General features: G+C 40.8%; 1 protein-coding gene across 1 annotated transcript in view; it reads left to right on the forward strand.

Annotated features, from left to right (window-relative positions):
* The first annotated feature begins 13 nt into the window (after positions 1-13).
* GRK3 (G protein-coupled receptor kinase 3) overlaps positions 14-20104 on the forward strand; it is a 143048-nt gene continuing 122957 nt past the window's right edge. The window contains exon 1 of the mRNA XM_003789835.3: positions 14-127. Coding sequence (XP_003789883.1) covers positions 15-127 — 113 coding nt within the window. The 5' untranslated portion in view covers position 14. The remainder of the gene's footprint in view (positions 128-20104) is intronic.

The raw sequence follows: 20104 nt of genomic DNA on the forward strand, positions 1-20104 counted from the left end.
CGCCCCTTGCCAACATGGCGGACCTGGAGGCCGTGCTGGCCGATGTCAGCTACCTGATGGCCATGGAGAAGAGTAAGGCGACCCCGGCCGCCCGCGCCAGCAAGAAGATCGTCCTGCCCGAGCCCAGGTACCGGCTCCCGCGGCCCGCGCCGCGCCCTCCACACCACCCCGCTACCGGGGCCGCCAGCGACCCCCTGCGTCCGGGAGGGTCGGACGCTCAGCTGCGGCTGCTGCCCCCCGGCCGGTGACCTAGGGGACAGGGCGCTGCTGGGCCGGCCTCGTCTCTCTGGTCCTTGAAATAGGGGCATTGAAAGGCTGTTTCGGGGTACTCGAGGAGAGAGGTCTCCGAAGTGCCCAGCCCGGCGCCCCGCGCACAGCGAGCACTCCAGCAGAAGGCTGGTTATGACTTGACTGGACCAGCTCCATCCCTGTCCCCCTCTCCTCTTGTCTGTCTATCTTTCCAGCCCCATCCCTCTGGTTCTCCCTATTCCTTTGCTGTGGTCCCCTCTAGCCCCATCCCTGTCCTGCCCTCCAGGCCCATCCTTAAGGTCCCCTTCTGCCCCATGCCTGTGATTCCTCTGAGCTTCATCCTGTTTGCTCCTTTCCTGGGTCTGTTGTCTCCTTTTCAACTCCATCCTCTCCTCAGCTCCCTCTGGGCTCCCTAGCTGGGGAGTGCAGACTCCTTGCCTCTGGTTCCAGGTACTTAAACTCCTGTTTTCGCCGCTTGCCCTTCTGGAGTGCATCAGTCCCAGTCAACTTCTTAGGGTCTTTTCTCCTCTTTGGTGCCCCAGGTAGGGATTTTTGACCCGCTCTGCTTTGTTTTTAGTGTCAAAGCATTTCCCCTGAGCTGCTTTCCTCACCTTGCATATCTACTGGTGGAACTTTATTAAAAGGTTGAAATAGGATTCATTATAAAAGGTGCATTGAATGGGTGCTCCCAGGCAGGAATTTATTTTTATCAACGGAGCAACCCCTACTGAATTGGCCAGGGGCTTGGTGATGTCCACACCAAGTTGCAGTTTTATTGTAAATGATTTATTATGGATGAACTAGTCAAAAATTTTACTCGTTTGTATCATTAGCACCACCCCAGAAAAGATTGTCCATTCGATTAATAGTGAGTTTCAAATTATGTATCAAAGCGTCGGTGTTGTATAACCCCCTTCTTTATCAACACCATCGAGAGTCGTATAGCTAATGTGGCTCCTTGAAATGGAGCTCCTGGTGGAATTGATGATAAAAGAGGCATCTTCTTTATGGTGAATTTGAAGTCATGCAGTTCTGTAAAATAAGGGAATCTGAACCAAAGCTGTTCTCCATGTGAAATCATCGGTCCTTCAAGCATTAGACACCCCAAATTACTTGAATGTTACCTTGACTTAAGAAAAAAAGTCTTTCTTTTGATACTCAGGCATCATCACATTATTGTTTGTAAGTTCATATGTGAGTTCTATGATACATAGAAAATATGAGTCCCTTTGAGTTATTTGTTGTTAAAAAGTTAAATTGTGTAAATGAAGACATGCCTACTGGATAGTCCTGATTTGCCTTTCCTCTTTAGCGCATGCTTCTTGTTGGCTTTGCAGAGTATGCTGCTTTTTGATAGGCAATTCAGAGTACTAGAAATCAGGGGAAGTGCAGACCTGTCTGAAGTGCTGTGAATTTAACACTTCTTGCCCAGAATTTAACATATCTGAAGCTAATTGAAAATCACTGCTGTTTAAAATTTCTGGCAACTGGGAAGCTTACTTAGAGAATAAGAACCTACAAGTCAAACCTAAATGCCATTAAAAAAAAGCTGTACCTTTCTATAAATACGGTATAAAAATGCTAATTTCTGTTTCTTTTGCCTTTTTTACTCCTCCCTCCCTGCCTCCCACCCCAAAGGGACAGGGAGTTCTAAAGAAGTAGGGTTTCTATATAAAAAGCAATAAATCTTGGCTTATGGACAGGGGTTTTTTGAGAGGTATATTTTTTAGTAATACACTATTTCTAAAAGTAGGAACTTCTGTTCATTATTTTTTTTTGGTGCTGAACTTAATGTGACTTCTGCTTTTTTAGTATCCTTCTTAAGAGCGTACTCATGTGCTTGGGGTATTCAGTTCCTTGTATGAATGCCTGTGTTTTCAGTGGTATTCTTTGGTAATGCTTTCTTAACAAGGCAGAATTAGTGACAGTGAGCTTATTTCTCATAATATTTTAGAATTGAGAAATGTCAACAGGACAGTAGTTTTAGGAAACAGCCCTTTAGTAACTGTTATTCTGTTGCTGTTTTTTAAATAGACTCTTAAATCAGGCCATTGGAACCTCTTCCAGAAATTCTTGTTTTGTATTTATCTCTATGGCTTTGGGTTTAGTTTTGTAATGTGACCATTTACATAGTAACAGTCACTCCTTGTGCTGTGGTAGGATTCTGTTACGTTGAGATTATCAGGGAAAACATCTTGCTGAATTTTCTCTATCACTTAATGGCAGTAGCCTACCTGCTTGGCTTGGGAATGGGGGTTCTGGCGGGTTTCTGAATCCTGTAAGAAAGTTAATTTCACATTAAAATGTCTCAGCATAATGACTCAAAAGGTAGGGATGACTTTACACTGTTGGTAAAGGGATACTGGTTGGATGTTTTCTGATAGGAGTTTCTATTCATCATCATTATTGGGTGAACCATGTGATCATCAGTTTTCAGTATTCTTGAAAAAGGTGTTTAGATCTTTGTTTTTAGCATCTGAATGAGAAGGATAAATTTTAACTTGCCAGTGGTGTATCACTAGTGATTTTTTATTTCCAGCTAATTATTTTAAGTTGCTATAATATTCTGTGTGCTTCTTTATTTTAGTTACTTTTTGCCTTATCGGTAGTTGTAAATAGGAAAGCATCAGAGCTAAACAAGATCTATCTAATTTAAATGAAACACTAGGTCTGTAGTCTCCTGCCCATTATGGGAGAATCTGAAAAAATGGAACACTCTGTCCGGGGGAGATTTTGCTTCTTGAGATGGCGAGAGGCATTTCGTTATGTTGGCACATTATTCAATTAATGAACCAATGACTGCAAATCCTGTAAAAGCTGACTATTTGTTCAAATTATATGGCTGCTTTCGTTTGCTGAAATGTTTGTTGAGCCAATGCAGCTGATAATGGGCCTATTGGGAATAGTAACCCGTGACCCATGGGCTCACTTTACAGACCCAGTTAAAACAGGAGCATTTAGATGTGTGTGCCGGTTGTTTCATGCCGTGTTTGAAAATAAATACTTTTATTTAAGTAGCGTCTATTTCATAAGCCAATGCCCACAAACGGTCAACGTCTTATGCCCTGGGGTGATTAAGACAGCTTCTACCATAGGCTCTATTACCATGTTAACCTTTTTCAAACAGAATGCAATTCAGTTGACACGAAATGACACAGAGTTGAGAGAGGTTGAGTAACATGAATTTGATCTTTCCCCTGGAGTCTCATTCTATTTGTCTGGACACTGAAAATTTTGAACCATCTGTTGCAAAGCTTGTCCTTTCAGAGTAGTCATACAATATGATAGACAGATCTGAAAACAACATTTCAGAGATCCTTTCTAACTTTCGAGGAGCACTCTGACAGTCCTTCAGGACATTTTTGTGATACCTTTTATTACATTAGTTAGTACAGGGGGTCATTTTTAGGAGTTAGGCATGGAGATATTATGAGGAACTCTACCACAGCCTGTGCCCCAAGGAACTTAACAGTGTTGTTTGAAAAACACAGGATTGGCCATTTTAAATGTGCCTGCTAGAGATTCTATTTAACCGTGGGCAAATAACATTTGGATGACTTTTATTATTTTTCTATATTCAAAGAGTATAGAATTCACACAGAGTGTGTAATAATTCATAGAACATGTTTGCTGAGTCTTACATAGTAATGATTTCCTATCCAGACATAGTGTACATCGTAACATGGCAGTTTGTGTCTATTTGTAAAACTGCTGTATGTAATTATTGATCTTGAAAAGCAGCGCAGTTTTCTTCTTTTGTGGAAATAGAGTTTGTTTAGTAATTTCCTAACTCCAGTCAGTGAGTGAGTGCAGGGCATTACAGAACTCTCTGCTGGGTTGCTGGTTGTTTCTGTCTCTTCACTCTCCTGAGCCCAAAGCCTAACTTTGAACCCAAAAGTGAGTGTGGAGAGAACGAATAGCCTTTAGGAAGAAAGTGTTCTTTGTTATCTGTAGGACTCTTTCTATGTGCAGAACTGTGTGCTTGCTTCTTTTTCACTAAGGTACAAACTCAAGATGTAATTTGTTTCAACCTCTCAGTTATTATTTCATTCTGGTCAAAGTTAATATGTGCCAGGGACTTGAAGATGGAAGGGCTGTGTGTAGCAGTCAATTTTTAGAAACAAATGTTCCAGTGCAATCAATTTTGGACCTAGGATTTGCCCAACTTGAGCCTTGTGAAATGCTTTGCATTGAGAGCCTCTTAGATCTCTGTGAGGTACTGGCAGTCCTGGCTTTTATAGGCAGTGGGTTTTTAGAGCCGCCTCTTAAAGTGCTGCCCCCGTGCTCTGAACTTGGCTTTGCCGCCAAACATCTGTTCACATAAGGATGGAAACTATCAGAATTGCAGGCCTTTTTCCAGCTTGTGGGTGGCTAGCGGAGTATTGAAATGCAATATAGCCAGTAGTAGCTAGCAGAACTCCTGGGAGCCCCATGTCCCTGACCGGGAATGAGAAGTCTAACCTCTGTGACATAATGACATAACAACTATGATTAGGTGAGAGCTTATCCTCCATCAGGCAGTTGGCACAGTTAGTTCATTTCTTCTCCACAGCAGTGCTGTCTGGTGAGGAGCATGAGCTCCAGTTCCCAGAAGGAGCAGACACTCAGGGAAGGGAAAGAGCTCTGCCCAGGTAACACTTGGCAATGGCCCAGGCAGAAATCAAGCCCAGCCTGGGGTCTTCCCACCTTGTTGGACAGTCCATCAAAATCAATAGCAAACTCTCTCACTTCTTGCCTTACAAGGGATGGTTGAAATTATGATACTTTTTTACTGGGGAGAAAATGATTTTGAGGACTATTTCCCTGAGCTTCTAGCCCTCAGAGACTGACAGAGAATAGCAATTCCTCTGGGACCTGTGAAAACGGTAATTATGACTAAATGAATAAGCAGCTTGCTCCTTATTTCCCAGGAGGAGTTTGAGGGTTAAATGACTGTTCTCTTCAACACAAGACATGCAGTCTTGCTGGTGTTAAAGAGAAACCATAGTAGACTGTCTCAGCAGCCCCACCCCCAGCCTCCAGACAGAAATTCCCCTGTGTTTTCATTTAGAAGAAGGGGCTACTGAGCTGTCCTCTCCCCTGAAAGTTTCATTTCTGGGTAAAGAGTAAAAGGGGAGAAGATTATTTTTGGCTGTATTTGTAATGAAAACCACTTTCTCATTAATATAATCTTTAATTTAATTTAGTCATACAGTTAAATATATGATTTTAATAAAATTATACTTCATATATGATTTTAATAAAGTCATATATTTGCAGGCCATGTTTGTGGGCAAACGTATTCTGTGGCACTATTGTCCTCATCTTGTTCTCTGGATGTTGGCAATGGGGAAATAGACACGATTAATTTGGCAATTTTTACTCTATTTTCGTGAAATCATCTGTATGGTTAGTAATTTGCATGCTAATGGGGCTGGATACTCCCTTCTTAGCCCCCCAACTGTCTCTGCTTCTCCTTTTTCTCACTTCTTTATTCTTCTCTTTCTGTTTTTATCATTGATTGTAAGTTAGGCCCCCCGGGCATTATTTTGATTGTTACATGGGTCTAAAATGCAGAAGAAGTAATAAGTTGGCTCTTCATATCCTGTAAACATTTCTTCTAATTTTGGAAGCCTTCTTTTGGGTCATCTGTGTGTCTGCCTTCTATGTAGGGCATTATAGAAAGAGCCCACAGAGCACGCAGTGGAAATATTTTTGGAGTTCAGAAGTTTTGTGATTTGTGGCTGGTGAAGGTTGGACTTGACTCTTTCTGCTACGACTTCCTTCTCCCAGGGTCTCAGGAGCAGAAAAAGGTAATCATATGAAAGTAGCCAGACCAGACCTCCAACCCCAGTGTGCTGGAAGGCCAGCTGTCACCCCCACTATCTGCCACATTGTAGTAAAGGAAGGCCCCCTCATTTCTCTGTGTTACCCCCACTATCTGCCACATTGTAGTAAAGGAAGGTTATGGATTAGGAACCAGGACGTAAGGATCTGATTCCACTGGCAACTTGCCATAGGGCTTTGGTTAGTCACTTAAATTCACTGTATTCAGTTTCCCCATCTGTAAAATGTAATACTCATACCTGTTCGTTTCTGATCGTAAAAGGTCCCAATAAACATCTCTTACCTCCTGAGCATTTTCTATCCATATGTTTTTAAATAGTAGAAAACATTAAAACTACTCTTTGAATTTCAGACACAGATAATTCAAGAAAAAATGTCTGGAAGTGATATTAGAAGACTCGATTTTTCCTGACACTATAGCATGGTTGATGTGGGGATTATATATGGTGTGAGATGTAAGTAAACCTTACACATGCTCATGGTAGTAGTAGCCAATAAAGGCAGCTTTACACAGACCCTGTGCCGTGGGCCCTGAGGCAAGAGGGAGCAGGTGTGTGAGGCAGAACTTCTGAAAAGTCAGATTGTGGGCTGGGGTCAGAGAAGAACAAACGTTGGCCCTCAGATGCATACGTAGGTGAATTTCCCAGACTGCTCGGTTCCCTTTCTTTAGCTGCTTGTTGTGGCACTGTGTGTCTAGAATCTTTTACACGTGATGCTTCACCCAGTGCCTTTTTTCCCTCCCTCCTTCCTTTCTCTCCTTCTCTTGTTTGTCCATCTGTCCATCCAGTAGGCTCTCATGTCATGCATCAGAGTTCATGAGCATGCTACTTAAATATGTGTCACCAGGCAATTAAGAGAGTTGACTCATTCTTTAGAGGCCTTCGGTTTGTGACTTGAACCAGAAGTCATAATCTGAAATAAGCTGGCTTTGGTTTATTGAGCATAAGGTGATTCGTTCTAGTCCTCCTTAGCCATTAACAGGTTGCATATTGATAAATGTAGAATTATAGTATCTCATGTTTGAAAAGATCTACTCATGCATTTGATGGGTGATTTCCCTCTCTCTTATCAAGCCTGGGCATCTGTGATGAGCATCTTTGGAAAGTCTATAGGGTTATAAACCTTTCTTGCCAAAAGTTCTGTGCCGTGATCTTTCACTATCAGTTTGTGGTCATGCAGAACAAGTTCAGTTCCGGGCAGCACCTGTGGCTCAAGGAGTAGGGCGCTGGCCCCATATACTGGGGGTGGCAGGTTCAAGCCTGGTCCCAGTCAAAACTGCAAAAAAACCAAGTTCAGTTCTTTCCAAATGTGACAGATCTTGAAATGTTTGAGGGCAGCTCCTTTAGCCCACTGTGGCTTTTTTAGAAGGCTGTCCCTAGTTCCTTGACTCAGTTCTCATCTTCCTCTGAACCGTGTGCCCAGCTCTGTGTAATCTCTGCTCCTCAGTCTGAACATCACCACACTAGGAAAGAATGTCAGCATTGGTGAAGACCAAAAGAGATCTGCAAAATTATCATAATTAGTTTAATAATGGTGAAACTAGTAATGAATTCTATTTCAAGTGTGTGGTTGAGTCCCTCTGAAGTTCCATTTTAGGGAGAAATGTTTTGGTTCCCTGATGACATAAAATTCATTACACCTGTTTGATTAGGGCATGACTGTCTGAGGCTTGGTCAGCTAGGTGTAGATGACATGTATTGCCACTGTAGCTGCCATGGTGAGTGCTGAAGAACTACTGAGCACTGTAAGTCTTAGATGATTATGGGCTAAAATATTTTAGAAAGAAAGTGAATCAACACATTGAATCCTATAATGGCATAACTGTATTTATGATCTATGTATGAAAGAACAAAAAAAAAAAGTGAGCAGGGCGGCACCTGTGGCTCAAGGAGTAGGGCGCCGGCCCCATATGCTCAGGGTGGTGGGTTCAAACCCAGCCTTGGCCAAAAAAAAAAAAAAAAATAGAAAGTGAGCATTGATTATGATGAAAAGTCAGAAGATGTTGAGGGGGCAAGTTTCATATATTTAGAATTATAAAACCCCATTAGCTAGGGAAGAAAGGTTAGTTTAATGTCAGCAATAAAAGTTTTCTTAAATAATATTCTGTTAGTATTTGTGCTCTTGGGATTAAGTCAGTCCATCGATCCTTGTTAACTAATTATAAGTTTAGTTGTATTTTCAGGTTATTCCCTCTAAATTTTCTATATCTGTGCTGTTTTTGTTAAGAGTTTTAAGTTAAAAATGAACTAAAAGCTACATAGAATGGCATTTACGCAGTTGTTGTACAGACTTTTAATTAGCTTTGTGAATGTTTAAAGCTGTGACAGTATTTCGTATATAAGGGGGTTTTTTGGTTATTATTATTATTTTTTAATATGAGGTGTGTGGTGGCCTTTACCCCACTTAAAATGAAACTAATGCTAGGGGTAAGGTCAAAGGTCTTTAATATACATCTTTAACCTGGTCCTACTTTTTCCACCTAAATTTCCATTTCTTATCTTATGATACCCTAACTGAGAAATGGATTATGTGATGAATCTTGACATGACAACAGTGTGTAGAGAATGAAGTATTACATTTTTGTGCTGTTTTGTGTCCCACTTTTGAGCTGCTTCTTTCTGTTTTGTTTCCAGTGGCGGTGGAGGAAAGCATATTACCTATTCACAAAACATCCAAATTAGAATTGGTATAAAAGGGAAAATTATTTCTGCACAGTAGCCATTTCTGAGTAATGGATGAAAGGACACTTCGGCTAATCACTCTGCTGCCCATTGTCTCCCCCCGACCCTCAGATAAAACTGTGAGGGTTTTTGTGGACAAGGATTTCTTAGGGTTTAATCATTCAGTTGATTGGTCTATCGTTTTTGTTCCACATGGAAAACTAGCTAGTAGCTCCACATCTCTGTCCTTTACATGAAAGTAATCTACTCGATGCTGGATCAATATTTTAAATTATTTTAAAAATTTGGGTTACTCAGCAGGGTGCAGTGGCTCACATCTGTAATGTTAGCACTTTGGGAAGCTGAGATGGCAGCATTGCTTGAGGCCTGGAGTTTGAGATCAGCCTGAGCAACAGAGTGAGACTCTGTCCCTATTAGAAAAAAAAAAGAAAAATTAGCCAGGCATGGTGGTGCACGCTTATAGTCCATCTCCTTGGGAGGTGTGAGCTGAAGAGTTTGAGGTCACAGTGAGGTATGCTCAGACTACAGAGCAAGATCTTGTTTTTTCTTCTTTTTTTAAATTAGACTATGCTATAAGAAAAGCTTATTTTGGTAGAAACTCGTTGCTATGAGATTAGGGCCTAAGTGGAGTGTTTCAGTTATGATTACCTAGTGACTATCTGGGGCAGCATGGTGATGGCAGAACAGATTGGAAGAACAAGACCCGCCTGCAGTGCTTCAGTGGTTCTGGAGTGCGGAGGAGAAAAGCCTAGTATCTAAAACCTCTATTTTCTCTATAGCAAGCCCTCCCTCCCTTATTCTTGGGAAACAGGCTCTAGAACTGGGGTGTATGTTGGGTTAGTACTGAAATAATCTTAATGAGAGGCAGACTTGCTGGACTTGTCATTTAGATCGAAAACTTATTAGACCTGATGTTAACTGATGATTTATTTCAGGTTTGTACCATAGACTTGAATTTAGAGTTTTAAAAAACCCCACTAATAGTCATATATAAAGTTTAATCGTTTTATACACATTATTCTTTTTTAAGTTTTTACAATTATCCTTTGTAGTAGGTAGAAATTCTAAAAAGAGAAACAAAATTACTCTACATCTCGGAGATGTGGAGAGGTATCTTTTACCTGTTTGGGAAAGGCTGGCAGTGTCCTTCCATGTGGTCCAGGGAGGGGCTCTGGGCCTTTCAGATTCAGAAACTAGATTTTTTTTTTTTTTTGAGACAGAGCCTCAAGCTGTCCCCCTGGGCAGAGTGCCGTGGCATTACAGCTCACAGCAACCCCCAACTCCTGGGCTCAAGCGAGTCTCTTGCCTCCACCTCCCAAGTAGCTGGGACCACAGGCACCCGCCACAACGCCCGGCTATTTTTTGGTTGCAGCCGTCATTGTTGTTTGGCGGGTCCGGGCTGGGGATTCGAACCCGCCACCTTAGGTGTATGTGGCTGGCGCCTTAGCCGGTTGAGCTATAGGCGCCGAGCCAGAAACTAGATTTTAATAGATTTTATCACCACGGTGAGCGGTGAGCGTCTGTCTAGAGTGCAACTCACGTGGTCAGCCAAGTCTTCTTGACTAATTCATTCTCTTAAATTTAGAGTTAAAGGCCCCTTTGAAGACCCCTTTAAATTAGAGGGGTGCACTAACTCACACAGTAGATTTGAAAGCCAAAGTACCACAGAATGTCGAACTTACCTCCTTACATTAAACGCTGCCTCTCGCGGGAGCCTAGGTGCCCAGAGTGCGTGTAGATGCTGTTTTTGCCCTTGCTGGACGTGAAGTGACCATCAGGAGGTGGTGTAGTGAGCGTAAGCCTATGGTTGGATGCTTATAAATAGCATTTGACTGCAGCTTCAGCTGTTGGGACTGCACTCTTTTTTTTTTATTAGCAGGACCTGGCCGGGTTTGAACCTGCCACCCCTGGTGCATGGGGCCAGTGCTCTAACCATTGAGCTATGAGCACCAGCTTATGCCTTCTTTTCATAAGGGTGGCTTGTACTGAATGTGAACATGTGAAACCCCGGGGAGTGGGTGGCTTCTGTGACAAGTTATCTTTCTGTATTTCCATGTTTCCTGCTCTAATTGGTTCTCTCTAATTCCAGGCCTCCACTTGATTTGGTAATACCCTCAATGAAACACCACTGACAAGGTTGCCCAGTTAGGAACCTTTGGCATTTCTCTACCCATTGTGTATTGAATTAAGACTTTGTTCTCAGAGGGCAAGCTTTTTTTTTTTTTTAAATTTAGAGATTCTTGGAAATGGCTCCGTAATACTCATCATCTCGTTTTAGAAGGAGGAAATTCAGGTTCAGAGAGAAGTTAATTGCTCAAGGTCATATTGATTAAAAAAAAACAACACAGCTGAGCCTCAAACCCAGGCCTTCTGATTCCAAATTTGGTGCATTTTAATAAAAGCCTTCAGGCTGTATTTTGCCAGGCAAATCTTATCTTAACATCCTTATTCTTGGATTTGGGTAGAGAAACACTGTCAGTTTCAGACATGAGTAACACAGTTTAATAACGTATTGTGTTCATTCAGTAAAGGGTGTTAATGACAGGGATCTGAGGAGGTGCTCCAGTGGCATGACTTCACTGGATGCTTTGGCTTAATCATAAATATATCAATAATTCCTCAGATGGCGTCACAGATTTCATGTTATATAACAGAATAGTTATTAATAATGATGGTAATGTTACATTACATTTACTTGAGAAAAGCTACACGTCAAGAGTTTTTAATGTCTTACTCCAAATATCTTTGCTCTTTTGTGATTTCAGGTGCATCCTAATTTAAAAAAACAAAATTAAAATTCATTGCTATCCCAGTCAGTAGGTAAATGAATATCCTGGACTTGAGCATATGTGTCTGTTGTTCTAGATACAGAAAAGAGTTCTGTTGTGTTAAACTCGATACATGTTTTGTAGCGTATTCTAAATTGTGATAGAAAAGTAATGAAACAGGCTGAATGTTTAACCTTTACACAGATGGGTTGTTGAGGTCACCCTGGGATGGCGTTTTGTCCGACTTGCCTTCTTCCTGGGAATGTGTTGAGCTTTTCCTTGTCAGGTGTGGCTCCGTCTCCGTCTTTTTAATTCCTGCACGGTGTGTCAGCACTGTGATCTTCTTAACCCTCTTCATAATTACAGGTGCTACTGCAGTGAATATTCTTACTTATGTATCTTTGAGCCTGTGTCTGAGCCTTTCTGTAGGGGAGATACCTAGAAATAAGTCAGATTTGGGCATTTTTAGTTTTGCTGCATGATCTTACTTGTTTTCTATATTTTCAGAATAAATAGAATGGCCCAGGACGATGGCTCATGACTGTAATCCTAGCACTACTGAGGAGGCAGGAGGATTGCTTGAGGACAGGAGTTGGAGACCAGCCTGTGTAAGAGCGAGACCCTCTCTCTACTAAAGATAGAAAAATTAGCAGGGCACGGTGGTGGGTGCCTGTAATGCCAGCTACTTGGGAGCCTGAGGCAGGAGGATTGCTTGGGCCCAGGAGTTTGAGGTTCTGGTGAGCTGGACTGATGCCATGTACTCTAGCAAGGGTGACAAAATAAAACTTTCTCGGAAGAAAAATTAAAAATAGAGCTTCAAAGACATTTTAAATTTTATTGAAAAGTCTTACGGTTAGCAGTAATGTTATTGTATTGTATTGAAATTATATCATATAAATAATTCTTTTATATAGATACAGTTGGATAAAACAAAAAAGAATGATGCTGTTACTGATAAGAACCAAGATTTTAGTTATCAATGAAGAGATACATGAGTATAAGGTAAGAGTTAGTTAGGTTAAAAACCCTGTAAGGTTAAATGAGAATTAGAAGTTATTTGAAATTGATGATTTTTTTTCTTTTCAAATATATGTAATTATCAGCCCTAGCCATTGATAAGTCCAAGAAACAATTGCATTTCCATCACTCTGCACAACCGTACCTGGTTCCAGGTATGGGCAGGGCCTGGGCAAGATGCACCTGGAACCTCTATAATCCGTTAGATCAGAAAACAAAGGAGCCATCCGAGAGCTGAGGTGGATACCACGTCTAACAGACATCAAAGGCCAGACGAGGGGTTCCCACTGGCCAAAGGTAGGATACTCTGAGCATTAAAAGAATATGATTGCAATTGAGTATAGTTCTCTGAATATATGTAAACCTATTTGGTGGGCAGCATAATTGCCCTCTGAAATGTTCATGTCTTAATTCCCAGAGCCTATGAATATGTTATTTCTATGGCAAGGGGGTATTAAGTTGCAGATGAAATTAAGGCAGCTAATGTGCTGAGTTGACGATAAAGAGATTATCTCAGGTTATCAGGGCAGGCCCACTGTTATTGCAAGGGAGGAAGGGGAGTCAGTGTCAGGGTGACACAGTGTGAGAATGAGTGAAGTCAGCCATTGCTGGCTCTGCAGATGGAAAGATGAGGAAGGGGCTGTGGACCGAAGGATGCAGGCAGCCTGTAGAATCTGGAAAAGTCAAGAAAATGGACTCTCCCTTAGAACCGCCAGAAAGGAATGCAGCCCACCTGATACTTTGGTCTTAGCCCAGTGAGATCCATTTCAGACTTCCAACCTACAGATAAATAAGATAATAAATTTCCATCATTTTAAGCCACCAAGTTTGTATTAATTTATTGTAGTAGTAAGAACAAAATTAAGATATTCATGGTATCCAAAAAGAGATTCCCAAAGCAAAACGGAACAGAACACACCTGACTGATCTCCACAGGCAGTGAAACTTGTTCTTCTGTCTCCGAAAAGCAGCAATTAAAAATGTAAATAGTTAAGCATTTATCTTGCTTGCCTTTCCTGTATGAACTATATATGAGGGTAATCAAAAACCCTAGTCAATGGGAGAGATTGTTTACAGAAGAATTGCCATGAATGTGGAAGGAAGGGTGGAATTTTAAAAACATCACCCTTTTGCACTTCTGAATCAAAGTATTGATTTAGGCAAAGATCGTCAATGTATGAAAATCACTAAATGAAAGGTTGATGGGGAATTTCAAATGGAGAGATCAAACTGTCACCAACTAAATTTCCTATGTGATTTTCATAGCACTAGGTTGAAATAACTCTGTGCCTCCTTATGTGTGGCACTTTGAAGTAGCCAAGTCTGTTCAGAAAGTGTTCCTGCCCCAAGATGGTGGGCTTGAATATAATCAAGTCCTTGGAGCTTTCACTTTAAAGGGACTGTGGCGGTAGAGGAACAAGTCAAATGACCCTGTGGGGAAGCAAACAGACAAACCCAGGATGGGGCACATCCTCCACAGCTATTGCCTTGATTTTTTTTTTAAGTCACTGAAGATAAAAGGTGGGGTGTGAGGAGAGTAGGGGCCCTAGATTAGGGTAGACATAAGAGCTGTCACGATCAAGTGAGTGTGTGGGTCTTGGTTAGATCTTGACTTGCACCCACCAGATGTATAGAAGACACCTCTGAGAGAATGGTGGAAATGTGACTGGGTATTGAATCTTTAGGGATTGTTGTTATTTCCATGGTGGCATTAGGAATGATCATGGGTTGCGTTTTCTAGAAGGAAAATATCCATAATTTTTAGAAATGTCAACTAAAGCAATAAAGGTAAAATAACATGTGGCCTGACATCTGTTGTAAAAAGCTTTACAGATGAAGGAGGATGTGGGTAAAAGTAGCTGGTACAACCCGCATAGCTGCTAATGCAGGGTGAATGAGGGCTCACAGGGCTCACTGCACTGTTCTCTACTCTTGTTAATGTTTGAAAAAATTTAAAGTCGTTTTTAAAAAGAGTAGATGGCCAGGTGTGAAGATCATCACTACATTCCTGCAGGGCTACTGGAAACCTGTTGCCCCAATGTCATGTCTAAGAGCACTGGTGACTTAGGACATGAAATTCACAGATAGGGGATGCACTGTGTTCCTGGCAAGTCAGACCAAAGGGAGGTTTTTGTATCTTTTCAAAATCGCATCGGATGACTCCAAAAGAGGCTCTGTGAAAGTGATTACAGAGATGTGGGTAGAGTTTTAATAAGCTCATTTGCAACCCAAGTGTCCTGACTAATCCAACTAAAGTGGACGGATTTACATCCTCTTGACCTGAAGACTTGCCCTGAAAGGAGGGGGAAAAAATACAAGAAGGCTATTAACGGGAAAAAGCATAGTAAGAATATTTTAGAAAACTATACCCATTTTCTTCTTGAGTATAAAAGATTTCGCTATTCAGATCATGAATATCTATTAAATCATAGCTCTGGTGTTTAAACTTAAGAGCAAAAAAGTAATAAGCCATTCTATTTAAGATGATCTGACATCTAAGCTTACTATTCATACAAGCCTAATGAAATTTTGCAATTTTAGGTCTCTTTTATTAAAATTACTTTAACAGCTTTCTATTTTTTAAATTACATGAAGAGTAATTTGTCAAAACATTTCAAAATAATTATTTTAGAATAAGTGTTTCCTAATGTGTTGCTCTAAGACAGGTTTCACTTAGTCATACCCAACTAGATCAATATGAAGAGAAGCTAATTTTATTAAGAGAACAAGACAATGTGAATAAACAAAGAACTCTACCATATTTCTAGGTAGGAAGACTCAATATGATGAAGATGTCCATTCTCTTCAAACTAATCTATAAACTCAAGATCAAAGTCCAAATGAAAATTAATCCAAATAAGAATTTTAAAGAACCCCACAAGCCAGTAGGATGATCTCTTGAGCCCAGGAGGTTGAGGGTCCAGTGAACTGGGATGGTGCTACTGCACCTCAGCCTTAGTGACAAAGCAAGATCCTGTCTCTAAGAAAACAAAACAAAAACAAGTGTATCCTCATTCATTTACTTTTTGTAACTTAATTTTTATTAAGTAATAACATATACATTTATGGGGTACAATGTGATGGTTTGATATACAATGAGGAATGTTTAAATCAAACTAATTAACATAACCATCACCTCACTTATTTTTGTGGTAAGACATTTATAATACGCTCTTAGTTGTTTTGAAATGTACCCTTGCTTTGTGTACATTAGCTGGAGGGAGGATATTTGGCGGGATCTCACATAATGTACCCTCATTCATTTAGAAGGGAAAATGGGCAAAAGTAACCAATAGACTTTAGAAAAAGTAAAACAAAGGGGATCTGCTTTGCCAGGTAAAAAACATTGCTGTAACATTTAAAATAGTATAAATATTCATACGTTCACATATATCCATTTGAATTTGGTTTACTTATGAATTAAGGTGGCATTCTGAGCTGAAGAAGAAGAGTGCTGTGTGCCATTTACACTGCGCACAAAAGTACATTTCAGGTGTTTAATGAGATTAAAAATACAAGAAGGTATTGTATTGTATTTATTGTTCTGGAGTACAGAGGGTTAATCCCCAAACCTAAAGGAGGAGATTAAAGGGAGTGAGAGGAGACTAAATGGTGTGATGGCACAAATGAGAAGTCCTCATGTGACAAAGGTGTCATACACCAGGTCAGAAGATAAGCAGCAGAAGAGTTATACTGAATGGAGCTCATGGAGCATATTTCAGTTTGTAAATCTATTTGCTTAGATAGTGTTGTTTGTTCAAATTCCAGACTGGCTCATGCTGTGCTAGGGAGGAGAGGGGTTAGGAGGCCTGGATTGTGTTTGGGTGTCCGGAAAGTATGGCAATTTGCATCAAATGAGTTGGCATTTTTGCTAGCTGTAATTTCATCTGTCAGTCATCGGGAAGGAGGTGTTTGCTTTAAAAAAGCCATGAAAAGCTGGACGTTAATTTCATGGGTGGTAATTTAGGAATTTTTCTCACACAGTTATAAAAATAAGTAAGTCAAAAGTGGGAGGCTGTTTGTGGCCTGGCATTTTTTCCCTTTTTTTTTTTTTTTTTTTTTTTTAGTTGCTGTTGTCTTTTGCACATTTCATTTGGTTATTTGGTGCAGGCTCACGGGACGCACAAGGTCCTTCCTGAGAGGACCAGTGGCTTCCCGTCCCTCCCTGCTTGTTAGATGTTGCAGATCAGCTGTGTCCTCCTGGGCCCTGGAAGCCATTGCCCCTGTGGAAGCAGACCTGTTGCATTGCACTGGGGCTGCCTGTGCCCTCCACTGGATACGGCCTCCTTCAAGGCAGGGAATGGCTAGGATTCACTTAATTGCTAAAGAAAAGCACAGTGCCTTGTTCATAGTAAGAGTGTAGTTTGTATATTTTGAATGAATAAAATGACCAAATGAACAGATAAATGAATTGGCCTTTCCCTCCCTTCCCAAAGCACATACGTATTTAATATCCTATATTAGATACTGCTGATATCTAAAATATTTAACTTTTTTTTTCTTTTCTTGAGACGGAGTGTCGCTCTAGCCCTGGCACTCATTATCCTAGCTCACTAAAACCTCAAACTCATGGGCTCAAATGATCCTCCCGCCTCCACATCCCAAGTAGCTGCGACTACAGGTATGCACCATCCAGCCCCTAAAATTTTTTTTTGAGGACATGAGTCTTACTTTGCTGCTCAGGCTGGCAAAGTATTTAACTCTTTAGAGTGTGGCTAAGATTTGATTCTTCAAGTGGTATGAGATCAGAAATTCTTGAATGCATTTGAGTGTGCAAAAAATACTGTGTAGATTGTAACATTTTTAACTCCAAATTTGGACTGATTTAGCAATATACCTTCTCTTAAAACTATGAAAAATAGTCAACAACGTTAGAGTAGCTTACCTGAGAAAAATATCAGCTGAGAAAAACTAATGATTTATTATTGAGTAATGAAATATGTAAATATGAAAATAGAATCAACTGGGGTCAGAGGTAGGAAGGTAGTAAAATATTTGGGAGAGCTGTTTGTAAAGACTTATATTTGTTTTGAGAAATAACTTTGAAAAATTCTGTGACTGTCCTATGGTCCTGCCTTACCTGTGACTTTGCTTTTCCTGGTTTGTTACCTGCGGTCAACCCAGGTCTGAAAATATTGAATGGAACATTTCAGAAGTAAGCATTTCATCTGCTTTAAATGGGCTTTAAATGCTATTCTGAATAACATAGTGAAAAGCCAGCTCTACTAGTTAGGGTGTGACCTAAAGGCTATTATAACAAAGAGACCCAAAATACAGTGGCCCAAGGTCTAGGCCACAGTACAGACCAGTCCCATCAGGATCTCCAAGGAGAAAGCTAAGCAACAATATTTTCAAAAAGCTTCCCAGGTGACCCTAAAGTATAGCCACGCTTGAGAACCACTGGTCTAGAGTGATAATGAACTGACTAGGGAAGGGACTTAGCTGTGCATCCCAAGACCACTGTTGGGCTTAGGTATTGGTTCTGCCATCCTCACAGTGGGACATCTGCCTTGTACCCAAGGCAGGTGTTTGGGTCATGGCTGTTTCTAAGTCAGAAGGAAGAGGAAGGGAAGGGTAAGCAGTTTGCTTTGAGGAAAGTGATGTGGAAGTAGCATGTATTGCTCCTCTCTGAATTCCATTGTGGAAGCAAGGTCATGTGACTGTGGAGCTGAGAGAGAGGGTGAGAAATGTGATAATCATCTAGTTGGCCATCTGCCCTGTTCATTCTTGAGGAATGAGCATTACTGACAAGTGGAAGGATGTTATAATGGCTACCATGCCATCCATTAAGTAAAATTAATTTATTATAACACGTCAATTGCCAGTTCAAAAACTGAACAGTTCAGTTGATCTCATGTATATATAATTATGTTCTATAGACTAGATGTAAAAACTTGATAGAGGCTTGTAGTTTTTACTCTGTATTAATTATAAAGTCTCTAAATGCTGACTTTCATTGTCATTCATAAGAGTCTTTGCAGTGAAGACACTGCTGTTGGTTGTCTTTCATTAATTTGGGATCCCTTGGTACAAGCTATTTAGAGGTGCTGAAGGTTGAAATCCCAGGTTGTCACACAAAAGTTGTTACCATTCTAAAAAAAGTTAAGGTTAGGGTATTGCTTGTGGCTCAAGGGGTAGGGCCCCATATACTGGAGGTGGTGGGTTCAAACCTGGTCCCCATATACTGGAGGTTGTGGGTTCAAGCCTAGTCCCGGCCAAAAACTGCCAAAAAAAAAAAAAAAAGTTAAGGTTAAATTGAAATGTCATCTTGGTAGGGTATCGCATTTTCTCAAGCCCCCTTTTCATTATCTTCTTAGATATATCCTTAATTGTAAAATCAGTTCTGAAGTACACATTAAGTATTGATGAATTAGTCTAATTCATCGTTTTATATTCTTGTAACTGGAATTCTTCAGGCCAGGGGTCCTCAAACTTTTTAAACAGGGGTCCAGCTCACTGTCCCTCAGACCTTTGGAGGGCCAGACTGCGAGCCCCAGGACAAGTTGGCTGCTAAGCAGGACAGGCAGGGACGGCAAAAATACCCAGTGGGCCGGATAAATGTCCTAGGTGGGCCGCATGTGGCCTGCAGGCCGCAGTTTGAGGACGCCTGTTCCAGACTCATAACAGATCCTTAGCAAATATTAACTGACTTGAATGTGCTTCCATAGTATCATTTTGTGGAATTTATTTAGAAAAGTGAAGCTTTTTCATTTGTGAACATTTTGTAGTGACAAAATGCCAACTCAAAAACTAAACAGTTTTTGGTGTGCAGTGTGTTAAAAGTGTGGGACTGAGTACTAGGATGATTGCCCATGTCCGTCGGGAGTTCACAAGTGTAGAGGGAGAAGTAGAGATGTTAATAATTACAGTTGATCGTGGAGGATCTGTACGACAGTGAGATAGTCCACAGTGGGAACAGAAGCCGGAGGGCTCATCTCTGCAAAGTCGAGGGCGAGTCCATAGTGTTGGTGACCCACTAGCTGGATCATGGAGGATGAATAGCAGGTTTTCACGTGGGGGGAAAAAAAGGCATTAGAGGTAATGGTTTACAAAATGATTGTGCTATGAAAGAGCCTTTTTTTTTTTTTTTTAATGGAAGGTGAAAAAATCAAGTGTGACTGAAACATAAGAAAAACAACTGCAGGCTGAGGTGTATGCAGCCCTTTTGGAAATGCTCCCTGCAGTGTGCTAAGGAGTCTGGGCATTAGGCAAAGGAGAGGCCCTGGGAATCTTCTAAATGAGATAATTACATGGTCAGATTTATATTTTAGGAAAATGACTCTCAGAGATAAGGAGCAGGCAGCAGTTCCTCCTACACCAGTGTGCCTCTAGTCTTTCTCTGTTAATGTTTATTTGACACAAGCAACAACACAACGGTAGGATACAACTTTTTGATGAAAAGGTGAGTGGATTCTGAAATGACTATTGTAGCCAATTTGAAGAGATGGTTTAGATTATGAAATTTTACTATTTTTGATTAGCTGAACTGATAATCCCACGAATCTGTTCATCCTTCACATGGTGTCTATTTGAGGATGACATTTGTATATGACTGTTTTTGTG

Source organism: Otolemur garnettii, unplaced genomic scaffold (genome assembly GCF_000181295.1).
Source record: "Otolemur garnettii isolate 467f Iridium unplaced genomic scaffold, OtoGar3 scaffold00038, whole genome shotgun sequence".
Classification (NCBI taxonomy): Eukaryota; Metazoa; Chordata; class Mammalia; order Primates; family Galagidae; genus Otolemur; species Otolemur garnettii.